At 42.6% G+C, this 26299-nt stretch overlaps 1 protein-coding gene across 1 annotated transcript; it reads left to right on the top strand.

Moving 5' to 3' along the window:
* Window positions 1–3140: 3140 nt before the first annotated feature.
* On the top strand, window positions 3141–20538 carry T265_01171 (hypothetical protein; the record flags this gene model as incomplete). The annotated part of the gene is given in 10 exon segments (XM_009165132.1): window positions 3141–3154; window positions 5563–5616; window positions 6564–6780; window positions 6951–7077; window positions 7091–7292; window positions 11140–11176; window positions 11812–11937; window positions 13087–13242; window positions 14088–14250; window positions 20219–20538. The coding sequence occupies 10 exon segments, from the start codon at window positions 3141–3143 to the stop codon at window positions 20536–20538; spliced, it is 1416 nt and encodes a 471-aa protein (XP_009163396.1).
* Between the last annotated feature and the right edge of the window lie 5761 nt (window positions 20539–26299).

Genomic DNA, 26299 nt, shown 5'->3' with positions numbered 1-26299 from the left:
CAACGCATATGCATATATATATATATATATATATATATATATATTCGCTTGAATACACGACCTGCATTGTACTTCATGCTGTTCTTATACGTTACGGCCATACGGCGCGTTCAGACGGGTGCGCATGTGGCTCAGCACAAACCATATTCTGCATTACCCACTGTGTGCGGTTATCCAACTGCAAAGTTACATAGAGGAGACGTTTCCTCCCCTTTCAAAACTTTCACATCCAAGTTGATTCCATTAACGTCTGTGGTCAAACAGGCATTTCAGCACCTTCCTGCGAATATCCCGTCTGGTTATCGCCCGCTGAACTTCTTAAATGGACACCATCTTTCTTCAACCTTCTCTTCTAAATCAATCTGAAAAACAAACAGATCTTACCAGGTACTGCGCATAACAATGATTCATCAAGTGCTACAGGGTTCCACTGGAGTTCCTTTAGTTGCCTCTACTGTTTGGTGTCATGCTTTTGCCGTCCTTCTCTTCGTGCAGTTTTGCAGGCCAACAGCAACCAGCTTTCTAAGGAAATTAAGAATGGAATGCTTCCATCGTGCACTTTTTTTATGACGCCCTAGATGGCAGCTGTTTTCACTTTAGCAAGAAAGCAATATTGTCTGGTTTTCTGCAAGCTTCTTGTTGAATGACCCTTCATTGCCTCTTTTATCACAAAACACAAACTCACGGTAAATTCTAAACCTGATTATTGTCTGATAGTAACTCCAAGGCATATGCACTCTCAGTGCACACGATGGCTGCGTGAACTGTATCACCTACCACGTGGGTGTCTGATAAACTACTTGACAAACTACTTGCCACTTACATAAGTGCGGCCAATGTAGAGGACCCAACTTCAGACATCTGGACTTCTAGCCCAGTGGTCAACGAATCATCCGTTCGAGACACGCACTGTAATGTATAAATGGTGGGCCTTTTCTAAACGTTCATCTCACTCTGTTATCCAAGCTAGCCACACTTTTCAAATTGATTATCCTATTCAACGGGTCCCATATTTTGTGCAGCAAACAGTAAATATTTTCGATTCTGGCATCTTAGACCTGCGTGCTTCATGGAGCTACACCGTAGGCCGGACCGGATCAGCTGATCAGACACCTGATCTTCGTGAATAGATTTTACACCAATATGAAATTATGTATGTAAAAGCGAATTGCACCCATTTGCAAACGAAGTTTTGCGAGCGAATCATCCGTTCGAGACACGCACTGTAATGTATAAATGGTGGGCCTTTTCTAAACGTTCATCTCACTCTGTTATCCAAGCTAGCCACACTTTTCAAATTGATTATCCTATTCAACGGGTCCCATATTTTGTGCAGCAAACAGTAAATATTTTCGATTCTGGCATCTTAGACCTGCGTGCTTCATGGAGCTACACCGTAGGCCGGACCGGATCAGCTGATCAGACACCTGATCTTCGTGAATAGATTTTACACCAATATGAAATTATGTATGTAAAAGCGAATTGCACCCATTTGCAAACGAATTCGGTTTTGCGAGAGACTCACTTAGAATCCATCTGAATCTCTTTCGTTTGTGGTGTTTCCAGGCAACTGAATGTGCTGCACCAGGTCGTTCGGTGTTCCAGTTGCTACGATATTCCAGATATCGCGATACAAGTATAAACACAATGCACTACTCATAAGGTTGAATTTTTAGTAGTGCATTATATCTATGTATGTAAAAGTGTGTTCGTGAAGTTTGTGCAAACCCAGTTTGTGTTTTAACTTAACATCGTACAGTTTCCGTCAGCACCCGGAGCGGCTGCACTCCGACTACTTTAAACCTCCGCTTATCGTCAATGTGCACAAATCTTAGATTTGCAAGAGCCACTGATGTCGAAAGTTCAACGTTGTCAATTGTCAATCCCGGTTTCCAAGCCTGAAGACAGCAAACTATGGACCAAGCGATCCAACATATCCAACCTCCAGATGACGGCTTTGAGTAGACGCCGGAGTGAGTTGAAAATATCGAAACGTATAAATGTTCAGTTAACTTCTCTGTTTGGATAGTCTTTACCTATGTGTATTAGTCGTTGTAGAGATTCGAGAAACGGTTCTCATGAAGGGATAGTTTTTGTGTACTGGGATTTTATAAGCTGAACAGCATAATTCTGCAATGGTCTCCCCTACTTGTTTGCAAGGTTCACTAGCTTACAGTTTGTCCAACTGATTTGGTAGGTGCCACGCTAAAGTTGATAACTTTACCTATCCGGTTTGCAAATCACTAATAACCAAACAAGACGAGTGTGATCTACTGATGCTTATGATTAGAGTCGGAAGAAGAGTGTGAACGCACCTGAGAAGGACGTTTAAAAGTAAGCTGATGAGATTTTAACGTGAATAACATTTCAAAGCCGTTCAAAATAGTACATATGTATGCGTAATTTGACAAATATCAGGAAATTGCTCCCAATCGCCGAATAGCTCATAGTCTATGAGTCGACTTTGAAACAGTAATGCTTCGGTCAAGACAAAACAGATATTTATCTTTTTCGTTGTGAAGGGGAAATTTCCACAGAACAACCATTTTGTATGGTCGAAGGCGAAATACGTGATTAGACAGCTTCTGAACCAAAACTGAAGACGCAAGTAACTTGAGAGGGTGATAGGACGAACTTAGTGGGACGATGGAGAGCAATTCATGCGTACATTGGTTTCAAAGATTCGGCTGTGAATGATGACATTGAGGTCAGAAGCGCTTTCTGATTTCAGTGACACAGCAGCATGAGGTTTTTTTATGTAGATTTTCTCTCACATATATATCGTCCAGCTGTGGCACCCTTTCAGTGTCTAGCTGCCATGCCACACGAAGGAGGCACGAGGGCTGGTATACTGCCAGGTTGCCCAAGCCTAGACAGGGGAAGCCGAGAGGCAGAGGTCGGGTTCGAACCACGGACCTTTTGGTCAGTAAATTCACGCTCTAACCACTTGGTCCATCTCGCGGATGGTTCAGATGGTACTTGGTTGTTTCTTGAAGTAAAGGGTGAGAAACCTCATTAGGAAAGTCTGTAGGACATATCACTTGAAATGTCCACCAGAAAACTAAAGAAAATTTTTACAGGATTCCAGTAAAAGCCTAGTGAATTATTTTGGTGGTGATAGGGTCCACTAAAGAGAACCAATGAACGAGAAAAGGTAACCCACAAAGTGGTATCAAGTGTGAAATTTCGGGTAATTAGAATTGCCAAAGTTTAAGGGAGAAAATCGTCGTGTGAAGTAACACGTTAGAGTTTTGAGGAAGACTGTCACAGTATTTGTGCCATGTTAAGTTACACTAGATTAGGACATCAAGATAAATCATAGAATTGGCTTGGGGAAGTGGATGATAGTTGGCGGTAACATGCTTGCGTGCAGTGACACAAAAATGTTTGTCCCACCTCGGTGTGAACACAATATAGGGTTTAGCTCTCACGCGATATACGGCTTCACTACATACACTATCTTTCGGTAGTGAAGAACACATTCCGCTGACAGCAAGACCATCCAAAGTATCTGTCTTGCAGAGTCTAACAGTAAATCAAAACATCTAGTGCCTATCTTTGCCAGCTGACCGAGCATTATTGCTTCTGAAACACCTGCCATTGGATCACATTCCGCGTGCGTTGTTGCATCCATCAAGATATCTACTGTTTCCTCGAAACTGCAACGTGCCAGGGCATCTGTGTCAAGTCTGTTTAGTCCGTGACGAGTAATTGCCATAAAGGTGACCTTTAGCCGTCATAATGTCACATAGTAATGCCAAATGTCGGTAGTTTACATATGACCCATCAGAAGAAATCACGTGATATATTTCACACTTGATTGCTTTACGTACAGCCTCAGTACCGAGCGCTTCGAAGATCTCAACGATGCCATTGCTGACAGTGCGTGTGGGGTCCACATCTCGCTCCGCCAACACCCTCTAGACAAGTGAACACCCTTCCTGATTATTTTAGTTCCGAAAGTTTAGGACAAACTTTCCGGTCACTAAAAACGCTGATTTCTAGCGTTGATGCACTTTTTCTACATTCTTTGATTCCTGTAAAAATTGAATTCGTTGTCATGACGGATAACGCAAATAGTTGAAGCCATGAAACCCTGAAGAGTATGGCATAAATCTATACGATTCCCTCAGGCCTGTCCGTCGGCACGGAGGCGAGTGCGTTTCATCTTTGGGTCTATTCCAAATTTTATAATAGCACTGCTACTGGTGAAGAAACCTATTGCGTAGTTCCCCTGGATGGTGACCTCGCTTCGGATGTATCCCTTTTGGAGGGGCCATACGCAACGCTTAACTTTGCTTGAATGATCCATATAGAGGTTGGGGCTAAATATTCCTAATTTCTACCGCCAAATTATTCTTTACTGGTCTTATCATTGATTCTTTTGTCTAATGTGACTTCAATTTAATGTCTTAGCCGGTTGCATGATTCCGACAAAAGAACGAATCCATACTCTAAATATGAGTAACTTCTTGGATCAATAAATTCCTCTTCCAACGTTTGGTCATCAGCAGATTTCCAAGCTACGTTAAGCATTACAACGATAATTTTAAATCAAGAACTGAGAAACTCTCTTGTATTCCATACACACACACACACCTGTCTGAAGCAGCAGTCTTGCGGATGTCAGACAACCAGTACACACTTGGTCTTCAGTTTGTTTCTCTAGGTGTGTTGTTTTTCGGAGTTGGCGGCATTTTTTCCATCAGCGAAACACAGTGTCATCTGTCTGTGTGAGAAAGCTATTCGAAGTGTCGTTCGACTGTCTAGTTTGTTTACACTTCCGGTCGACTGTCTGATTCGCACATAGCCTTAAGAACGAGTGTTTTTTATCTTGACCTGAAAGACAACAAGAAACTACAGGACGACCACACTAAGGGGACGGTAATGCGCACATTTCTTGCATGCATTCAGGGGTGTAAAAGGATCCGTCCAAACAAGGATTGTTTGTGGGTTCTGGCTGATTGAGTGTCTCCTGGAGAGGTATCCTGTTTGAACGAGGGGCAAGATTGCTTATTGGTTTGCTTGTAATTTGTCATCTGTTTAGTGGTACTTATTTCGGGCGTTTGTTGGAACATCTACATGGTTCGCGATGTTCCAAACTGAATACAGTGTGCAATAGCCGTGTTTTTTTAGTCGAAAATCACCGATAAGCAAAGTGTTCCGTATCCTCAGGAAATAGGTATTCATTCTCGTATCAGCTGACCAGACGAAAACATGGTCAAAGCATGTGTCCAACTTTTCTATACTGGCTCCCTACCGATTTTAAGTAGTTAAGTCATTTCCCATTAAAAAGTTCACCAAATTGTACAAGCACTATCTTGGAATTTAGGAATGTGATCCGATTCCGAAAAGCTCAGCTAGCCAAACGTTTTTATCACCTCGTCTGACAGATATGTGCGAATCGGACATGACCTTCTGACTGTCCAACAGTGAACAGTCGATTGTCACAGTTGGTCAGCTCGGTGAACCCACGAAAAATCTTTGTCCTGGTTATAAAGGATGAAATGTTTTCCTACCTTTAGGAAAGTGGTATTTGTAAAGTTCATCTGCTTTTTTTAGCTTGGTTGACCTCGATTTTAAAAAGAAATCCATAACCATCTCACCCACTCCCCGGTTAGTTTGTTGGAAACTGGCTGCAAAGAGAAGTTATGCGGCCACGTCAATATACTATGTCCGGTTTGGTAGAAGTAAGGCCGAATTCGCAAATATCTATCTATCTGTTCGACAAGATTCAATACCATGTTTGTCACCTGATTAGTAAAATTCAGCAGGCTGAAATAAGTTTGGAATAAACCATATGGAATAGTGGAGGAACGGACACGTATTTCCGGGTTGCATGTTGTTGAGCTCGATTGAACAGGGCCTTTGTCCTAAAAGAAAAGACTGAACTGTACACCATAGATGGCAATCTATCGTCTGAGGTCTATCACCCGAGCCCGTGTAGCATGGGTAGAACTACAGTCCAGTTGTGCGAAGCCAGATATGGCTTCAACTGAGTTCATTGTAAACCTACTGGGGTATGAACCATAGCCTGCGCACTTAATATCCAGATCAATCAATGCCAAGGCGAGTTGGTGGCCTCGAAACACGTCACATAAGGACATAACGATACGTGTTGCTAATCGCTTTGTGGCTCACGAATTCTCTGAATCTCGTTTAATGTGATTATCACTCATATGACGCTTTCAATTTTTACCGCATACTGGCCTTGCAAATGTCGTACGAAACCGCATGTTCCTTTGGTTTACTTTTCTTCATTCGCACCTCATTCAGTGGTACCGCAGAATGGTATGACCATTGGAATATCCTTGAATTAATTCACAGAGTATACCACCAGCTCACAATCAGGCATTCAAAAATGAGTTACTTTGGAGGCACTTCTTTGTTAACCTCAGTGATTTCCGATAGATGCCGTTGTACTTGGTTTTCCGCAGTCCCTTGGTTCTCTTGGCAGCTAAACCAGAGATATTGGCCAGGAAACTGTTTGGCAACTGTTTTTGGCTAAAAATGTATTGTTAGCCGTAAATGTCATGATTGTGCGAGGGTTTGAATACTGCCAGGGTGTCCACACCTAGACAGGAGGACGATCAGGGTCTTCAACCAAAGCCTTTGGCTCAAAAGCTTAATCACAAGGCAACAGTGTTGGGTCGGAAATGCGAGTACATTACCATTTTTACGGAACACTTCGCTAAATATGTTCCAAACCCCAACCTGGAGGGTCAGGAGACTGTGTTCGTCAGACCTCTAACCATTGACCAACCTGATATGAGAGACCCTGTGAGTGTCGCGGGGACACCCCCAGTATAGCTCAATGCAACGCTGAGGTGCGCAAACCTGTCACACCACGGTAAGGTCCAGTCTCTTCGTGACGGACAGATGATATGAGGCGTCTTCAGGTTTTTAACAACCGATGCCTCAGAAGCGTGCCTGGTTTTCGATGGCGTTAGTGTGTGAGTAACGAGGTGTGGTGCAGATTCTTTAATCGAGGAAAAGATCCAACACCACCGACCGCGAAGGCTCCGTCATGTGCTACGCATGCCAGAACACTGACTACTGAGACAAGTGTTGTTCTCCGTGCCTTCTTCAGAATGCTGCAAACCGCAGGGTGGACAACGCATGACTTGGCAGAATGGCGTGAAAGAGACTACTGAGGTTGTGGGCGTTTTTGATATCGCACGCCTTCCAGGATGGGATCCCCGTGACCCCACCTGTGCTTGGCCGAAGACGTTGAAAGAAATGACGGCTAATCGATATCAGTACCGTTCGTGCTGTCAGTTTATTTTCAGATTGTAGGTGTAGGCACCTCAGAATGCCACAGGCCTCCGGCTAATCGATATCAGTACCGTTCGTGCTGTCAGTTTATTTTCAGATTGTAGGTGTAGGCACCTCAGAATGCTTGACACAGGCCTCCCTCTCCCACCCTTTTTCTCTTCTTTTCAATTTAGGGCCTTAAATATAATTAGACGAACCTTATGGTTCCACGGCTGCGAAGCAACAGTCTCATCACTGATGTTGCTGTCCTTGATGATGAGGATGATGATTGGCAAACGTTTCTACGAAATAACTTCTTTGCAATATACCAGCTGCTTATTCCGACATCCTTGAAAACACATCATTTCTCAGCGTATCAAATATCCTTAGAATTCACATAATGTCCCTCAAATACCTCAAATGAAGTGTAATGTCGTGCACCTCAGGAGCACAGATCACCAGTGTTAAATGCTGTCGATTGTGGCTACTAAGCATTACCGGTCACATCAGTGAGCATTGCACATGTCGAGTGAAGCTCCGAAGTTGATTTGAATAGTGTTTCGCGCGCTGTCATCATGCGATACAGCATCCTTGAATTTATTCAAAATTAGCTGAAAGGCCACTTGGTGTAGTATAAAGTTGAAGCAGCGAATTCGAGAGGAACAATGAAGACAAGTGTCTTTATTTGTATTTCACACATCTTATCGATACTGCTTTTCTTACGCAATTAGTATTTGAAGGTAAGTAATATATTGCGTAGCGATTTACCTCACGTGCAAGCGCCTGGTTGGAACAGTCTTTATGGGGTTCTCCACCCTGGATCAAACTTTTTTCGACTGGTCTCTTCGGCCGTCGATGCGGAATGGCTCCACCATACACTCTACAAGTAATCCGCCGGAACCAGCTCATTTCCTTAAAAATCAGTATGATCCCATCAATAACAGCCGTTTTCAGAAATATACAACCTGATCGCTGTTTGACAAATGCGTCACGTTTTCCGAACAGATCTGGCACATCGTTTTCTTTTGGTGAAAAGAGTGGGCGGTTTGACCTCAGTATAACACGTGCCTTTTTGAACAGCTTGAAAAGTCATCGAAGTGCCCTTCACTGACGCGCGCAGGATCTTGTTTCGAACAAGGTAAAACAGCAGATGGTAAAACAATTAAACTGCACCACAGTCTCCTTAACACTTGAGGAACGAGATGAAAAGTTGGTTTACTCATACACGATGGTTCAGTGACGATATGGCAATGCAGGAAAAAAGCTTACACGGTGAATTTAATCAGCACCAAATTGGTACTCTGTGTTTCATGAATATTTTGCTTCAGCAAATCAAATCTCCTAATTAACTTTGGTGTTATGCAAGTGTGGGATGTACAGTCGTTCCCCTTCGGAGCGATTACCTCCAGAAAGAGAATCCTGTAGAAGCGACCAGATTTATTTGGTACTTTGTACCTTATTTAAATGAAACCTTTCCCCACAGAAGAGATTACCTCCTGGAATGGATGAATCTCTATTGGTCCTTTCAAGTAGCATCTTCCAAGTAGGATAACCATGGTAGAGGACTGTATGTTCGCTTACCGACTTGAACGCACATGCCTATGAATCACTTGCTGAATTATTAGATATCAGCTTGATAATGATAACCCGAGGGACACAATGTCGCTGAATTTATCTACAAACCATGTGAAGTTGGCTGACGAGATGCCGATGGCAACAACAACCCGCTTTTCGGACTACTGTCTCCAATAGGATACTAAAGGACTTAAGAGTGAGCAATCAGGGTTGAACGTAGAATTCGAATCCCTGCTCAGCCTTAGGTTTCATCCAGAGAAAAAATTTATAGTTATTCATATCAGTCCTAGTTAACTGTTACCTCCGGTAAAGTAGAAACCTAATCCTACAGAGTTGCGCCCCAACTAACCAGATATCTCCGTTCGAGCCCAAACGGATGAGAATGCTATTGTGAATAAACCGAACAAAGTAGCTGGTACAGGGTCCATTAACCGCAAGAAAATGGTACCAACCTACTGTACCAAATTTAGTTATGGTTCCGGATAAAGTGATAATCAATTGCCTTGTCAGACACAAAAGTGTTATGAGTGCACGAACGCGTCAAACCAGCAGTCTTTCCAATACAAGGACCAATGAACTTCCAAAATTCATAGAGCTGGAGTGGCAAACTGAACTTTCATTTCATTGGTTGGCTCAACTGATTATATCACCCCCAAAAGCTTTGTCAGACTGCGACGTACAGCTCAAGTAACCTATTTCAGTTCATTCCTGTTATGAATCATATGAACTTTTTATGCAAAAAGTGTTCTCCTCACGTTGAAATGCTTTTCAAATGGGTGCTTTGCAACTACTGCAACTACGCGACCGATAGGTTAGTAATAAGATGTGTCATTCAGGAGTACGTCAAAATAACAGTTATTAAAGATAAAACAGCGGGGTGACCCTTAGGTTGTTCAATGAGTAGCTTCCAGCGAAATGCGCGTTCATCAGATACTCAATATCCTAGTCAACAAGCTGGTGCTGCGCAACTTTATGACGAAAAAAGATCATACTGGTCACGTGATATGAGTATGGATGGGTTTATTAAAGGCTGGTGTTAGCCATTCGCATCTCTTTTGCTCGTTGTTACCAGTCTTGAGGGAACTGACTAGCCCGTGTCACCGGCTGAATAAACGAATCGTCTCGATGACAATGGAACAGAAAGTTGAATGCACTTCCATGAATGATCCTGAGAAGACAAATTGAGGGTGAATCTGGGAATTTTGATCTAATTCCTAATTTGAGCGCTGTGATCTCTTGATCAATTTGAGCAAAGCAGTGGAGACAACAAGGTTGTGAGATGAATGCAGTTTGTAAATGTTCCGCCCCAAAACACATAAAACACTATAAGGTACATGATTCAACACAGCTTATAGCGTTCATACAATTCTAAAACAAAGTGGCCTTAACAATAAAAACAAAGCAGTCCGTGTAGCCCGTGCCCAAAAACTCCGTACCATTAGCTGACTCTAACCCAGCGCCAATCAAATCCAGGGTCAAATCGTCTATCAGTAGGTCACCAATCGATGAAGGTCACAGAGTTGAAATCAGTTCATCCCTTAGGGTTCCAGCACGAAGCAATCCGTCAGAGAGGCTAAGGTTCCTTGAGGCAATATTAGTTAGTCGCCATAAGCCTGTTTTCTGAACTCGGAAAGACATAAAGCTTACCAGTGCGTTATTGGGGAGCGCAGTGGTGCGTAGCGGTGGGTTAGTGGTTGTTACTCTGAGACTGCCTTGTTCGTATTGATCGGTCACTTTGGCTTTCGAACTGTATAACTACTGTCAGCTGCACCGCATTGTGTTTTACACGTTTTTCGGGGAAAAGAGTGAACGAATCGAATTTATCTTGTAACCTTATTGTTCTACTGCGTTGTTCAGATACAGTATTGGCCACAAAATTCATCCAAACAAGCTATAAATGAGTGGCTATGGATTTTCACTTACCTTTCGAAACTTCGACCAATAGGTCAGCAATGTGGAAATATGAGGTTCAACCACACGCAGCATGAGACACCTTTCCGAGTTGGCATTTCAGATTTTTGAAGGATCTTTTGGATTTTTCCATGAAGACGTCGGGAGTTGTGGACAGAGAACCCCGCAACCCACATTGTAATGACATCATCCACTAAATCAAAGGTTGTCATCTGAAAGGTACCTTTAGACTCAACCCATTGAACTAACTGTTGTGAGTACGTTCAGTTCTAACAAAAGCACATGACGTACTGATTTTGGAGTAAAAGCAGTAAGTCTTGCTACCAATAAACTCGAGGAAAGGATCTCACAGGGACGATATCAAACACTTCCTATTCATCTATTGAACCTTTCCCATAGGTCCAGCGAATTGAACAGACATTGCTGCAGAACGACTGTGAGCTGCATGTCAAATTTAAACTTTTTCTGAAGGGGAGACGAAATGTGAAATGGAAGAGCACACTCAACCTATAGGGTTTTCTTCTCTCCTGGAGTACTGAAAACTTGATTGAATTTCAGCGGCTGAATTTCTAGAAATTTAGACTAGAATACCCCCGATATCATGGAACCATGATTCAACGGAACAAGAAGAGATTACCTTGTGGTCTATTCCCAGTGAAAAAGAGGCCATTCCGAAGTACACTACGCATTTCTCTCCATTGTTGGTAAAGTGGTCTGTTGCTAGCATCATGATTTACTGCCGGCTTCAAAGGTCACGGATTTCTGTAGCCACAGACCGAAAACAACCGTGCTTGGCATTGAATAACCATCAAAACACCAATAAGTTGCTCGAAATGGAATATCAGATATTGGAAAAAGGCCCAAGGTCAACTAGTTTTAACAGTCAGTAGTAGTCAGTCTTCAACAGAATTAGGGAAAAAACAATATTCCCTAGGATGACCATAGGACAAACTGAAAATCACTGCACATGCCTATTTTATGTTTTGTTCTTTTAGTTTATACGCATATCGTTTGTGATTCTGAATGATACTGTTCCATTAGCGAAATACACTTATTTGCAAACTAATTTAGTTTTTCGAGGGATCCACCGGAACCCAGCCTGAATTTACCGTTTGTGATGTTTCCAGGCAACTGAATGTGCTGCACCAGGTGACCTCATGTTTCATTCGCTACGATATTCAAGACATCGCGATACATGTATATTTGTATAGTAGTAGTGCATTACGAAGATACTGTTCCATTTTTTAACATACGTCTCACTGTTCTGGTACCTATAATTCTGTTTACTAGGTTGAAAAGCCTTGGTCCTACCCTCTCTCTCTGCCGTTTTTAACATCGAAACTCACCCCAGCTTTTTTACAGTTTTGGTTTTCACTTCTGTGTTGAACTTCACAAAGACCAACTTCCGTTTAATTGAGATAATTTTGTATTAACCTGCTTTCTTCGTTCAGTCCAAGCTAATTTCACCACTTGCTTCCCATTCCCGATTCTCTCAGGACGAAGACGCTGAGAACAGGGATGAAAGGACCGCTGTACTTAGCCGGCGTGGCTCCTCTTCATAGCACCAATACCTGACACCATGAGTCATATTCATATGATTCAATGATAAACTCAAGTGTTCCACCTTTATAATCAGACTGCATTATTCAGTGGGCGCGCCGTGTTTTCTCTCGCCTAAACACAGGCGCCCTACTTTAGCCTACAAATACCATTGTACCCTGTTCCCTCGGTGAACATTTTGATGATTTCAAAGGAATTGTCACACCGCGCCGGCATTCGTTTATTTTCAACTGCCGCTGTTTTTGGGCGGACAAAACGGATTGGAGGATCAACTTTGGTCTCTGTTTTTTTCGTAATTCCCTGTTGGTATTCAAACCACAAGATCTAAATCTCAGTTCCAGATGGAGGAGTAAATTTTCTAGTGTATTCTGCAGTAACGCTCCCAACATTACCTAGGAGAAGTATGAGTTCGATAGCTGTCAGGTGACCGAGGGCTGTTGTTAAAGAAGAACTTTTTTCTAATAAAAATAAAACAGCCTTGTTGAAGACGGGTCTATTGTTGCTCAGCAAGTCCTTTGAAAGAACATTCAGCTATAAAACTGCCACTTGAACCAGTATCATTTGGTCGCCCTGCAGATCTTCGTTAATGTTGATCTTGTAGTTTTTCCCGAAAATTCTGTCTTCAGGCGTGTAACTGGTTAGCAGTTACTGAGTTGAGTGCCGGAAAAGTTTTTCTTTTGGTCCTATTTCAACATTGTTCAGTTGTTGCACCTTTTTGTTGCCTAACTGACATGCCACCCTAAGGTTGCACGAGGGCTGGGATACTGCCAGGTTGCCCAAGCCTAGACAGGAGAAGCCGAGAGGTGGAGGTCAAGTTCGAACTACGACCTTCCGGTCAGTAAATTTGTGCTCTCGGGCCATCTCACCCCCAATTTCAATATGCTTCATCAGCAAATTCCATCAGAAACACTCAATTATTTTTCAGTTTTTCCAAGCAACCCAGTATTTAGGATACTTAAATTTTGTGGCCTGATGGATTAAACGATGAGCATGTTGGTCACATATTTGCTTTAAGTCTCCTTCTTAGCCCGGCTGATGTAATGAATCAATGTAGCTTCGTTGTCAGGAAATGAATTAAACTTTGGGTTTTGTGACTGAGGCATGCCTTTGGAAAATGAAGTCGATTCATTGATTGGAGCTCAAAATTCACTGGGTGGTCACTTGGCCCATACATCAGAGTCAACAGTGTAGGTGAATTACCTGGCATAGCTGAAGCTCGACACTTGGTTCGGTGTTGTGTACGCCGGCACAAAGGCTACTGATGGCACACAAGGACTTGGGGATGATCAATCTTCAGACCGATAAACTATCAGTGAGCATTTCTACTGACCTCTTACTAATTACAGCCCGTTTTCCTCAAAAAATTAACAACGGCCAGACAAAACGATCTAGAGTGAGACGTGTGTGTCGAACAAAGGACTTGCGGCATTTATTACAAACTGTAACAGACCACAATTACAGATAGATGAAAAAAACTTCTTGGGTGGTTGGTGGTTGTCTGTATAAGACACCTAAGTGAATCAATAGTCATACCGCCTACAGCTCTGAATAGAGGATATGACCTTTGGTAACAAACTTGTTTCAGGTGGTTGTGCGGGCTTTATCTTTTACCGACATAAATCGCAGAAAAAGCGAAACTCCTTCGTCAACTCTCTGATGGTCACTCCGTGTTGATTTGTGTGCAGATCTGACAAGTGAAACTACTCAATTAGCCACCTGGGAAGAGAATCAGGTGAGTGGCTCATACTTGGGTAGTCTCATTGGTTTCTTTTCCACTTATGTTTAAGGTAACCAACTGGGGTATGGGAAAGGGTGATGATACACCTCGGAATTCTACTGTTGCACATAATCGCCAGAGAAAAAACAACGTTGACCGAGCCACCTCCTTTGTCTCTATTCCCGAGAACGACATATTCTTCAGTGAAAGACGTCACATCAACAGGACGATTAGTAGTTACATATTTTCTACAACCGCTTCACTTCGAAATTTTCTCGTGTGATTCACAAACGTATAAGCTGTTCATGGTGAATGAGTCACCGTATTGACGCCGGAAAGGACTGACCCACATTTCAGTTTAAATAGGTAACATCGAACTTGGTGAGCCTTTACAGACGAAGAATCTTATCGCAAGAATCAGAACAACGGTGCAGACGAAAAAGGTTGCGGGACTTGAAAAACACAACGAAGCCCATCATACTACTTTTGACCACCTGGCATAGCGACCTGTTCCCGAATTCATTCAAGGCACTCATTTAAATGTAGGCTGAATGTTGACAATCAGTCTTCAGGATCCCGACTGATGTGTCCGTTATCCAACAGAATGAGTAATCAGTAGATGTAACATGGTGCGTAAATGTCGTAAGAATGACTGCTTAATCATTCCTGATTTAAACGTAGTTTTAAGGTCGATTTTCTTGAAGTTTTCGCAAATTTTAGAGGCTTTATTGCCCAAACACCGGCAGTCCAGTACCTCCATTAGAATATATCATTCGGTTTTTGTCTGGAATGGGCTTTTTGGGACCATTTTCAATGCTATGTGAACAGTGGGTTAAGAAAATTTAGATTGACCTTAGATATCCGTGTCGAGAAAAATATTTGAAGACAGGATCTGAATTGAGATGGAAATCCAGTATTTTTTGATCCAGACTTAAAAATCCGGAAAAGTAGCGAGTTTTGAACGGCCCCAAACGCCACTTTGGTCCTTGAGCTTATGGTCCTTTCCGCCCTAAACTATAAACTACTTTGCATGTGGTAAACTGCAAAAATTCCCTTGGAAACCAAGCTAGTACGCGAATGAATAAAGTGTCTAATGCAGAGTCCCGTTAGGTGGGCGCAGGGTGTCAGTGGCACCGAGGTTCTCTGAATATTTCAGTGGATGATTCATCTGGTTTTCCGTTATCTGTGCAGGTGAACCAATGTGTTCAAATTTTTTGGCGTGGCGGCGTGGATCCCAGGTGTATACGATGCATCCTTCTGAAAATTTATCCCCATGTGTACACCCGGATTCAGGTTGTAGTGAAAGACAGCGATAAATTGGTTTTCGGATGGGGTCGTGAGCTTCTTCACAGCAGTTCATTTCGGCGTCTCCAACAAAGAGGCACGGAGACCATCATATGTGTCCAATCATTACGAAGATATCCCATGGTAGATTAACCCGAATTCGACTCAACAAGTGTACTAGCTCAAGTGTAAATGGGTGGAGGTTGATTTGAATAGGGTTTAGCAGTTGTGCAGGTGTCGTGAGTGAATGAGTGAACTGGAATTATGTGACTCATTGAGCCGTCATCTTTTAGCCCGGCCAATGCTGTGTAGTGGTTGGTGGCATGTGGGATACTTGGTAGGTTGTAAGCTGTGAGTGAAACTTGCATACGGACACAATTAATAGAATTCTGCTTGATTCGAAACTGTTCGACGTTTGTGGCACAAAATATTATTCGTCGCGTCTTCCTCTAATCTACGAGGTGCTACATTCTACATTTACTAATGAAACCCACGTTGGTCGGTGACAGTGAACGAACCGTAAGTCTGTATTCACAAACTGTGTTCCAAGATTCATATTAGATGATCAGGGCAAGAATCCATAAGGTTTGACTTTATTAGATAGATATGTACACAGAAAAATGGATGAACAGACAGACAGATGGTAAATAAATAAATAAATAAATAAATGATAAGATAGATAGATAGATAGATAGATAGATAGATAGATAGATAGATAGATAGATAGATAGATAGATAGATAGATAGATAGATGATAGATAGATAGATAGATAGATATTACCAAGAGATATCTCGATCAGTTGTAAATTCGAGGGACAGCCCCACTTTCCTAGTGCCTGATACACTCCTTTCACACTCATCTGAATGTATAAGTGCGGCTCGGAAGAGTTCTACGGTGGGTCACAGTGTACTGAGTCAGTCCCTTCAATGCAGCTGGACCACCATTTCTTCTCAGTTGGAAATCATTTTGTTTCATCAGCGACGTGAATGTACCAGGAGATGAAATACAGCAAACTCCAACTAATAAGTCACCAGGTGGTGTTGGACTCATAAAAGCGCAGAAAGCAATGTTTCTCCAAGTTATATTCCGCGCCATCTGTTCCAGATTTTTACCGCGGTTCAAAATTGTAATTATTAATTCCTCTGGAGCACCTCTCTCAGGGTTTTTCTATCACCCTAGCCTGGGTGATTCGGTCATCCCAAGGGGTCAGCAGAAAAGTGCGCCGAAAACGAAAGTACTTTATCTTTCGACCTTGATTAACATGCAGAATACGCTTGCCTCAGGCATGCACAGTTACCACCTTCATTGTGTTTGCTTTAAGCTGCTGAAATGAATAGTTCCGATTAACCATAACGCATTGTTCGCAGTGAAGCGAATTTACATCCCTCATCAGTGAAGGACGTCAGCCCTAGGGGACAAATCTGGCTAGAAAATTGTACCGAAAGTAAGGTTGGAGACAACAAATAAGGTGCTCTCATGGATGCACGCTGTTAAAGAAAAGAAAAGTTGTAGGACGGAAGGAGTAACAAATGCCCCATCGGAATGATACACAGAGTGGTCCCTTGCAGGTTACTCGGGTCCAATACAAAACAGTGAATGCATGACCAACCATAGATTACTGTTTATTTCGACGCAAGAGCCTAATGCGCTAATGAGGTTTTAGCACTTGAACCAAAACCGGGGGAAATAGGAGGCTGGCTGAATCCCTCAATTTGGGCCAACCTTCATCCATAACACCGTTCTGCATCCATTTTGTAACTACTATAAATTCCGCCAGCTACTCATTTACTTCCGTGTCCACATAAAACATAAATTCCGGGTTTGGTACGTGGTGACAGCAACTGATCATCCTGGGTTTCTGGATGTGGACTGGAAATTAGCTGATCATTGTCCCATGATATGTGTTCACTCCCAGCAAATAGCTTGTGGTGTTTTGTGCCTTTATTTTTTTATTATAAAGTGAAGCGAATTTACATCCCTCATCAGTGAAGGACGTCAGCCCTAGGGGACAAATCTGGCTAGAAAATTGTACCGAAAGTAAGGTTGGAGACAACAAATAAGGTGCTCTCATGGATGCACGCTGTTAAAGAAAAGAAAAGTTGTAGGACGGAAGGAGTAACAAATGCCCCATCGGAATGATACACAGAGTGGTCCCTTGCAGGTTACTCGGGTCCAATACAAAACAGTGAATGCATGACCAACCATAGATTACTGTTTATTTCGACGCAAGAGCCTAATGCGCTAATGAGGTTTTAGCACTTGAACTTCCCGAAGCAGAACGATCAGGAAGAGCCAAAACCGGGGGAAACAAGAGGCTGGCTGAATCCCTCAATTTGGGCCAACCTTCATCCATAACACCGTTCTGCATCCATTTTGTAACTACTATAAATTCCGCCAGCTACTCATTTACTTCCGTGTCCACATAAAACATAAATTCCGGGTTTGGTACGTGGTGACAGCAACTGATCATCCTGGGTTTCTGGATGTGGACTGGAAATTAGCTGATCATTGTCCCATGATATGTGTTCACTCCCAGCAAATAGCTTGTGGTGTTTTGTGCCTTTATTTTGCTTTATTATAACACTACGTATTTTGTCAGTTGCATAACCTTTCTTTGTTTGAATACGAAAAACTACAAAAACACATTTGTACAAAAGTTTACCCATTACGAATGTGGTCACGTGCTTCGACTCTCTCTTCTGATTTCGCTCGTAATTCCAGCGGTCATTCGCGAGTCTCATGTGCTAACTATGGTATCAAAGTATTTCAGACCATCTTCCGAACCTATTTTATGTGGGAACTGTTCAAAAGAATACCCTTGGACTACCATTATTGGATTATTGTTTATTCGCTGACCTGGGCCAACGACGAACTATTTTAAAGAGAACACTTATTAGTGAGTCTGCTCCATTTGCCCTCTTTATTATTGTATACCCAATCTAGCTTTATTATTTTTATTTCTTTGACGCACACTGCTGGTAAAGTAACTTATTGGGTGGCCAGACCACTGCAAGCTGAACCCACAACAGAATCCCTGGTGCGCACCAATAGGTTACACACAGAAACCCACCACTATCGGACATTTACTGACCAAAAATTATTTCGCTGATCTCATACAACCAACCACTGTTCCGTTAGACACACATTTACTCAGCATAATAGTGTTCAGCAAGGTAACACTGACGGAGGTGAAACTTTCAGGTTTATGTGCGCAAAAGTGTATTGAGTCCAAACATCTGTCCACTTTGACATTATTATCCGACTACTCCTCATCCTGTTCGTTATCTTCAGGTTTTTTTCACCGTTTTTACCGTGTACTAAACTCGCAAAACTAAGTTTTCCTCAGAGGACTGATATAAAATGGAAGATTTTCAAAAACTCACCATTTGTGAAATTTGACGTTGTTCATTGAATAGTTTTATCGAATGTGGCATAGTCTAGTGACCATGTTCACCAGCGTCAAACTATGGGCATCAAGTGGGACACATGGGATATGGGTTAGATGATTTTCTTACAGCCCTCAGTGAGTGAGCATCATTCACACGTCGGCAGATCGGTTCAACTGAGGCTGAGCCGTCCAATGGATCATAAATCGATTGTCGACCAAACCCCATGAGGAACTGCGGCTTTGTTGGACACAGTAGTGTTCTTTGACCTCATTATACGCATCCAAGGGGAACAAGGTTTTCCTGAGGTAATTTGGTACAACGGACCATGCAAAGGGCCAAAAAATAAAAAACCAGACAGCAACTTTTGACACTACTAAGCTGAAAGTTATGATGCGGTAATATCCCACTCCTCGCAGGTAGGGAATTAAAAAATTCACAGTTATTTCTGGTAACAATGCTTGCATTCCCTTCAGAAAACTGCGATTTTAATGGTATGAAAGAAACATAAAAGATGAGAGCGTGAAACCTTTTTAACATGGGTGCGTGTGGCAGTTTTAAGGACTTCCGGTCGGGATAGGAAACTGTAATGAAAAAAAGAATAATCCTATCGGTTGAGTGCGTCAATTCCACTCGATGTCTGGTACGCAACCCACGATAGAAAGGGAAATCGATCAAGGAACCAATACGAAAAGTGGTAATTAAAATGAGCACCAGGTAGGTCAGATTCTCATTTTTACAGCGTTGATCATTTGCCTCTTTCGTTGTGCATAACTATGAAGTAGACTCGTCATTTAGCTCATTGAATTAATTGCCAAAAACGGACCTGACTCGAAATTAGCCACACAGTAGAGTAACTGCAGTATTCACGTTGAAAGGGGGAGAACTTGATATCTTAACATCTGAAGGATGGGCGAGTCTCGTATTCGGGAAAACTAGAAAATTTCATGTATTGAATTCAGTTTAATGTCTTTTTTTAAAAATAGTTGAAGAATCCCCCTCATGCATATAAAGCATGGATTTTGCGTGAAAGAATCATGTTCAGTGTCTCCTCTTTGGAGAGAAACTTTGCGATTACGGTAACAGCTTAGAGTGACCTTCAGAGAAGTGACTACTCCTCAGTAGATCGAACACCAGGCAGTCCGCTGGATATTTCCACGACATTTTTGACACAAGATCTCGTTGAAGTGAAGGCTTTACTCTTTGATGAATATTTTTACTCAAAAGGAACAGTTATAAAAGCATCTGGAAGTCACTGGAGAGCAACGTGGTGACTGAGTCAGAATGGCTTAAGCCGTAGGCGAACGGTGGACTTATACTGAAGGCTCGAAACTCATTATGTCTGCCTCACTCCTGTTGTTTTGGACAACATGGAGACAAAAGCGACATATAAAGCCGAAGCTAGCTATCATATAGTATTTGCTTATCGAGGTCAGTTACTCAGTGGAGTAATGGAACGTCCCATCAAATGTTGTCAGTTGTGGAGAACTATGTGGAAAATAAAACCACTATATTCCACTGCTGATATAGGGCGTTGGTCGAACACCTCGGTTGTGGCTTTGGCAGCCAACAACGTGTTGAAAAGGGCTGCTACGATCAATTTTAAACTAACATTCAGAAGGACCAAACATAATTGTTTAAGCAGAAAGAAAAAAGAGCGTTCAGCCGTAGCACCCTTCCGGTGCCTAGCTGCCATGCCACCCAAAGGAAGCACGAGGGCTGGGATACTGCCAGGTTGCCCAAGCCTAGACAGGGAAAGTCGAGTGGCGGAGGTCGGATTCGAACCACGGACCTTCCGGTCAGTAAATTCACGCTCTAACCACTTGAGCCATCTCGCCCCCATTGTTTAAGCAGGACGATCCAAACACATGCCATTGGACAGCTTGTGAGATCTACTGATGGAAGTCCTACGGATTTTGTTTAACTACCGAACAACCAAGTTACTTCACTGTACTGGCGGTTGTAGGCGAGACGGTTCCATCATGTCATCACGATCAACTCGTTATTCAGTAATGAGATGCACTGCGCTAAGGGTGGCCCTTTGAGATCCCAAACGTTACTTGAACTAGGCTGACTACTACTATCCTAGGGACTCCAAAATGACCATAAGGACGAACAAAAGAGACATGCATTAGTTTTCGTGTGCCACGCTGGTCAGTGATACTGCCAGGTTTGAAGTTACCTGGTGTTTTGGGCAATACTCATCTAGCTGATGTTTTTTCCGAACAGTGGATTGCGTCGCGTTTCATGCAGAATTCAACCCACACTATCGGCTAACTGGCTTTTTTGATAATGACGGACGTTGGATCTGTTAAAAACTTTGTCGGTTTTATTCCCACTTGTCTGGACACAAACTGATTATGCAACATGTGGCTGTTTGTTTGCGTAAAAGTTTCTTCACCAGCGGGAAAGAGGACATTAGTTCGGCGATGGCTGTGGTCCTAGTTTTACTTCGCTGTCATCTAACAAGAAGCAGCTAAATCCGAACAAATGCTTCGCGACAAATAGTGAAGACTGGGTACACTTTCTTTCGCTAGCCAGAACAATTTGGTTCGTGCAAGCATCATCCGGGGAAAACGGGTTATTCACCAACTATGCGGTTGGTAAGACCATTCTTTTTCGCAAACGGCAGTCTAATTAAGCAATGACCTCCGGTTGTCTTCCTGATGGGCCAGTGATGTCTAGCAAAGGTCACTGCGGATTTCAAAAGATTGATCAGCCTTGTTGGCTTTTGCGCACCAGAAAATTTCTGTGTATGGATGGAATGCTATTTCATAGGTTGGTCTTTACGGCTGTACTTGTAAGTGAAACCAATCAGCTATAAGCTTCAGCTTACCCTTATGTTACGAAGTGTGATGTCTGTAGAAAGCACAGTCCTACAAACACTCCATCTGCAGGTTCTGTTCCCTTCTTTGTCCAAAAGCCACGCTGACTGACCGTCTACCGACCAGACTTAACCGCATATTGACTGCCGCCCAGGTTCTGTTCCCTTCTTTGTCCAAAAGCAACCCTGACTGACCGACCAGACTTAACCGCGTATGGACTGCCGCTGTGCGATCCACTTCAAGGGTTTTCGGGGATGAACATGTGTCAAGTGGGTTGAGGTCAATCGCGCCAATTAGTTGGAGCAACACTCTCCGCTTGAATGTTCTACTTGAGTTATGCCTGCAACCACACCTTCCTGCCCTCTTTGTCCTCACGGCACTTCAGGAATGTGCCAGCCTCTTCTCAGGTCGCTAGATGAATGCATATGCTGGTATAATTAGCGCCGCCCACGAAGTCACCCTCTGTCCTCATCACTCACAGAATGAAAGGCCTAAAGATCTAGTGGTGCTTACAACAGGACAAAGGAACCTTACGTGGAGTTGCTGTTTGCGCAACCATGCATAAACCCAAAGGAAACAGATAGAATCGGATTCATTCGTGATTAGGATAATGGCCAAACCACATGTTAAGTTTGCAGCATCCACTGTGGGTGTGGACTCTATAAGATCACTTAAACTGTGTGAGAGGCCGGGTTGAAGCTTAATGTCGGTTCTTAAGTAGTTTACAGGTCACTATGCGGAATTTAAATATAAAGAAAATATACATTGGGGATATGGACGATACAGACGCACATATTTCGTCTAGGGAATGGATGAATGGGCCAAAAAAGACTTGAACATAAATATACTCATGCTCTTCCCAAAATGCTTTGTTGATTCTGGCTAGAGCTCGGCCAAGAGAAGCAGAAACATAACTTCATTTCAGACCAAGACTATCTGAACGCCAACTTTAACCTCTCCCAAACGTCTATGTATCGATTTCAGGGTTAATGAACGTCTTCGCATGACAGGCAAAGGGCAACGGGCACTGGGTGACCCAGCAGACGATGTGCGTAGACGAACACACAACATGTCTGGACTTTTCTTAGCGGAATACTCTACTCATAAGGTTGCTGAAAACGCTACTATAACCTTGTGAGCTGTGTAATCTGTCTGGAAAATATACTGCGATATTTCGAATACCGCACCAACCGAAACATGAGACAGCCTTTGTGCAGCACATCCAGCCAAACTGCATCATAAAGGGGAGATTAAGCTGGGATTCAGTTGAGTTCCATTTCACGATAACCTTATTCGCAAGTGAGTGAATCGTTATCAATCTTCACAACTCACTCATCCATAGGATCATTTTACTGTGTTGGTTGGGTTAGTTCTCAGCGCAAAAGAAGCTCATTTCAGTTCTTTCAAACTTTACCTCAACTAGACTAGGTCAAATCATCTCAGATTAAGCATTTAGTGATGCTTATATTGAACACACATGAGAAGCTTGAAAAGAACTAAATTCATTATTTTCGTAATGCACTGCTCATAAGGTTACTGAAGATTCGTTGAAAGCCCACGACTGGTTTCTATTTGCTTGAGGCTCATCAGGTAGGCGCAGTCCCCGAAGTTTCCTCTACTTTATGTTCTACTTAAAACCAGATTGCACGAAATTAGCGAAGTGCACTCATTTGCAAACCATTTTGGTTTTGTGAGAGACTCACATCACAAACGAGAGATTCAGCTGGGTTCCAGGTGAGACTTGCAAAACCAAATTAGTTTGCAAACGAGTGTATTTCGCTAAGTTCATTATTCCCTATATGACATCTCGCATTCCAACTGTGACCATTCCCAACCGAACAAAGTGTAGCGAAACTACGTCCCCGTCCACAATGTGAAAGTAGAAAATTGTTCGTGACATTCAGTTCACCTGCGAACCAAAAGGTCCTACGTATCAAAAGTACTCATCGTTGACCAGGCGATTCCGGAACCGAAGATCCCACTTGGAGATCCCACCGGTGATCCTACTTGGAGACTAAATTGGAGACTAAAGATTATTGTCAATCTTGTCAACAGCTATCTTGTTTAACACTCAAGCGAGTCCATTCATCAGTCGGTTACGTTTGAAATTCATTGTGAACCTCCAGTTTTCAGACAAATTCTTTTTTGCCCTGTTAAATCAAACTGCTTCTCTATCCAACCGTGAGATAGTTTCGTGGGATGATGCGAGTCATCCGGATAATAACACACTACGTGCGTTATTACGCGGGGGGGGGGGTCTGGAGTTCTTCAAGAATTTAAAAGTCAGCACACTGACGCTGTGTGATCCTGAGTACCCTTGCATCTTTGGAGATTAGGGTACCCACAACTTTAACTCTACTGTATGGTTCCACAAAAGAAACACGAAAGAAAAGTCACTCTAAGCTGATGTTTTCCAAATAGGAGCAACTATCCAACGCAACGGAATAAACGTGGTCATTTCACTTTTGTGACTGCGATGAAACTCGGAAGCAGAAATGAGACGCAGGTGCAATCGGCTCAGGTCAAATGTGGCCGCACAGAGTTCCGATCAATGAGATTCTGTCTGCTAATTTCATGACTTTTGTGATCATCAGTATGGATTCACTGAACCGGAAGCATACGATGTTTGAGATTAATACAGTTGAAATTTGTTCATACTCTTACCCTGAGGGCCATCTGGCAATTGGTCTGCTTGTGGTACTTTACCAGGGAAACCATGTTGGAAGTTCTGATGACTGTCAATTCGCTGCTTCTTAGTTTATGTTTGTATTAAGGGTAACAAACACAAGCTCAAACACAGAGCGTGTAGTAAAAATGCAAACTACCAAGACCGCTATCCTTGTGTGTGAACTCTTTACTGAGACAACGATGTACAAAATCCAAGCTGTACCATCGATGTTGTTCAATCAACCAATAGAAAATGGACTGAGATAAGGATTTACACATGAGGATCTCATCCTGTGGATTGTCCTGTCACCTGCGGGGGGGGGGAGTTCAGTGGAGCAACAGATGGTTCATCATCGTCCAGGTCTGACCGTTGGCAAACGTTAGCCTACTGAGGGGTAGACCGCAATTGTTCTGACTCAATAGATGATGGTTGTAGGTAACACTCAGCTACTGCCCTCAGATACGTTTTACCATCCGAATATTTCGTGTGTTCTAAATTCCATAAGATAATGTTTCACTACGTCTTATTCTCAACAGATTCCATTAAATTGCTTTGGGGGAGTAAGATCCGAGAGTAAGGTCCACTCCATAAATTTACGAAATCTTCATTTGAGTAAAATGCTTGGTAGTCTGGAAACACGATACACTGGATAGGTGAATATAACCGTCGTTCAAAGTTAAGAAGGAGTTAGATGAAAACTGTTCACCATAGATACCTGATTTCGGTCTGTGAGAAGACTGGCCAAAATTGGGACATCAGTGATATAAATGTGGTTTCCATCTTCAAAACTTTCACACACACACACACACACACCTTCGAATAGTACACATTCACAATAGCAAAAGGACCTCCCATTATTATTGTCCACAAGCTATCAGATTAGGTTGCATCAACCATAAAAAATGTGACAAATGAAATGATTTTCTGGACCAACTGTTGTCAAACTTGTAAATTTTTACACCTTAATAAAATACGTCACATGTGCACTATTGAGAATGAGTCCTATTTTACAGCTTTGACTAAGTAAGCGCAGAAAAGTGTTTTCGGTGGACCCAAATCACACTCAACACACATCAAATGAGGCGTTTTGTGAGGAACACGTAATCGTGAATTTGTTGCAACACAGTGATATTTCACAGTGCCTTCACCTGGCACGTACGAATGTTTATATGGTTCAAGTGACATAGTATACTCTTCTCCAGTTAAACGGTTGAATCTGATTTATTTTCACCGAATGCCCCTTCAGTCACATCACAGTGAGTGATGCGTCGCAGAAAAATAACCCCCTCCGTGGCTTATTCCGGGGGGGGGGGGGGTCTGGAGTTCTTCAAGAATTTAAAAGTCAGCACACTGACGCTGTGTGATCCTGAGTACCCTTGCATCTTTGGAGATTAGGGTACCCACAACTTTAACTCTACTGTATGGTTCCACAAAAGAAACACGAAAGAAAAGTCACTCTAAGCTGATGTTTTCCAAATAGGAGCAACTATCCAACGCAACGGAATAAACGTGGTCATTTCACTTTTGTGACTGCGATGAAACTCGGAAGCAGAAATGAGACGCAGGTGCAATCGGCGCAGGTCAAATGTGGCCGCACAGAGTTCCGATCAATGAGATTCTGTCTGCTAATTTCATGACTTTTGTGATCATCAGTATGGATTCACTGAACCGGAAGCATACGATGTTTGAGATTAATACAGTTGAAATTTGTTCATACTCTTACCCTGAGGGCCATCTGGCAATTGGTCTGCTTGTGGTACTTTACCAGGGAAACCATGTTGGAAGTTCTGATGACTGTCAATTCGCTGCTTCTTAGTTTATGTTTGTATTAAGGGTAACAAACACAAGCTCAAACACAGAGCGTGTAGTAAAAATGCAAACTACCAAGACCGCTATCCTTTGAACTGAACTCTTTACTGAGACAACGATGTACAAAATCCAAGCTGTACCATCGATGTTGTTCAATCAACCAATAGAAAATGGACTAAGGATGTAGATCGTCCAGGTCTGACCGTTGGCAAACGTTAGCCTACTGAGGGGTAGACCGCAATTGTTCTGACTCAATAGATGATGGTTGTAACAAACACTCAGCTACTGCCCTCAGATACGTTTTACCAT

Source organism: Opisthorchis viverrini (genome assembly GCF_000715545.1).
Source record: "Opisthorchis viverrini unplaced genomic scaffold opera_v5_12, whole genome shotgun sequence".
NCBI lineage: Eukaryota > Metazoa > Platyhelminthes > Trematoda > Opisthorchiida > Opisthorchiidae > Opisthorchis > Opisthorchis viverrini.
Note: the sequence above shows the minus strand (reverse complement) of the source record. Positions and strands in the feature narration are given on the sequence as shown.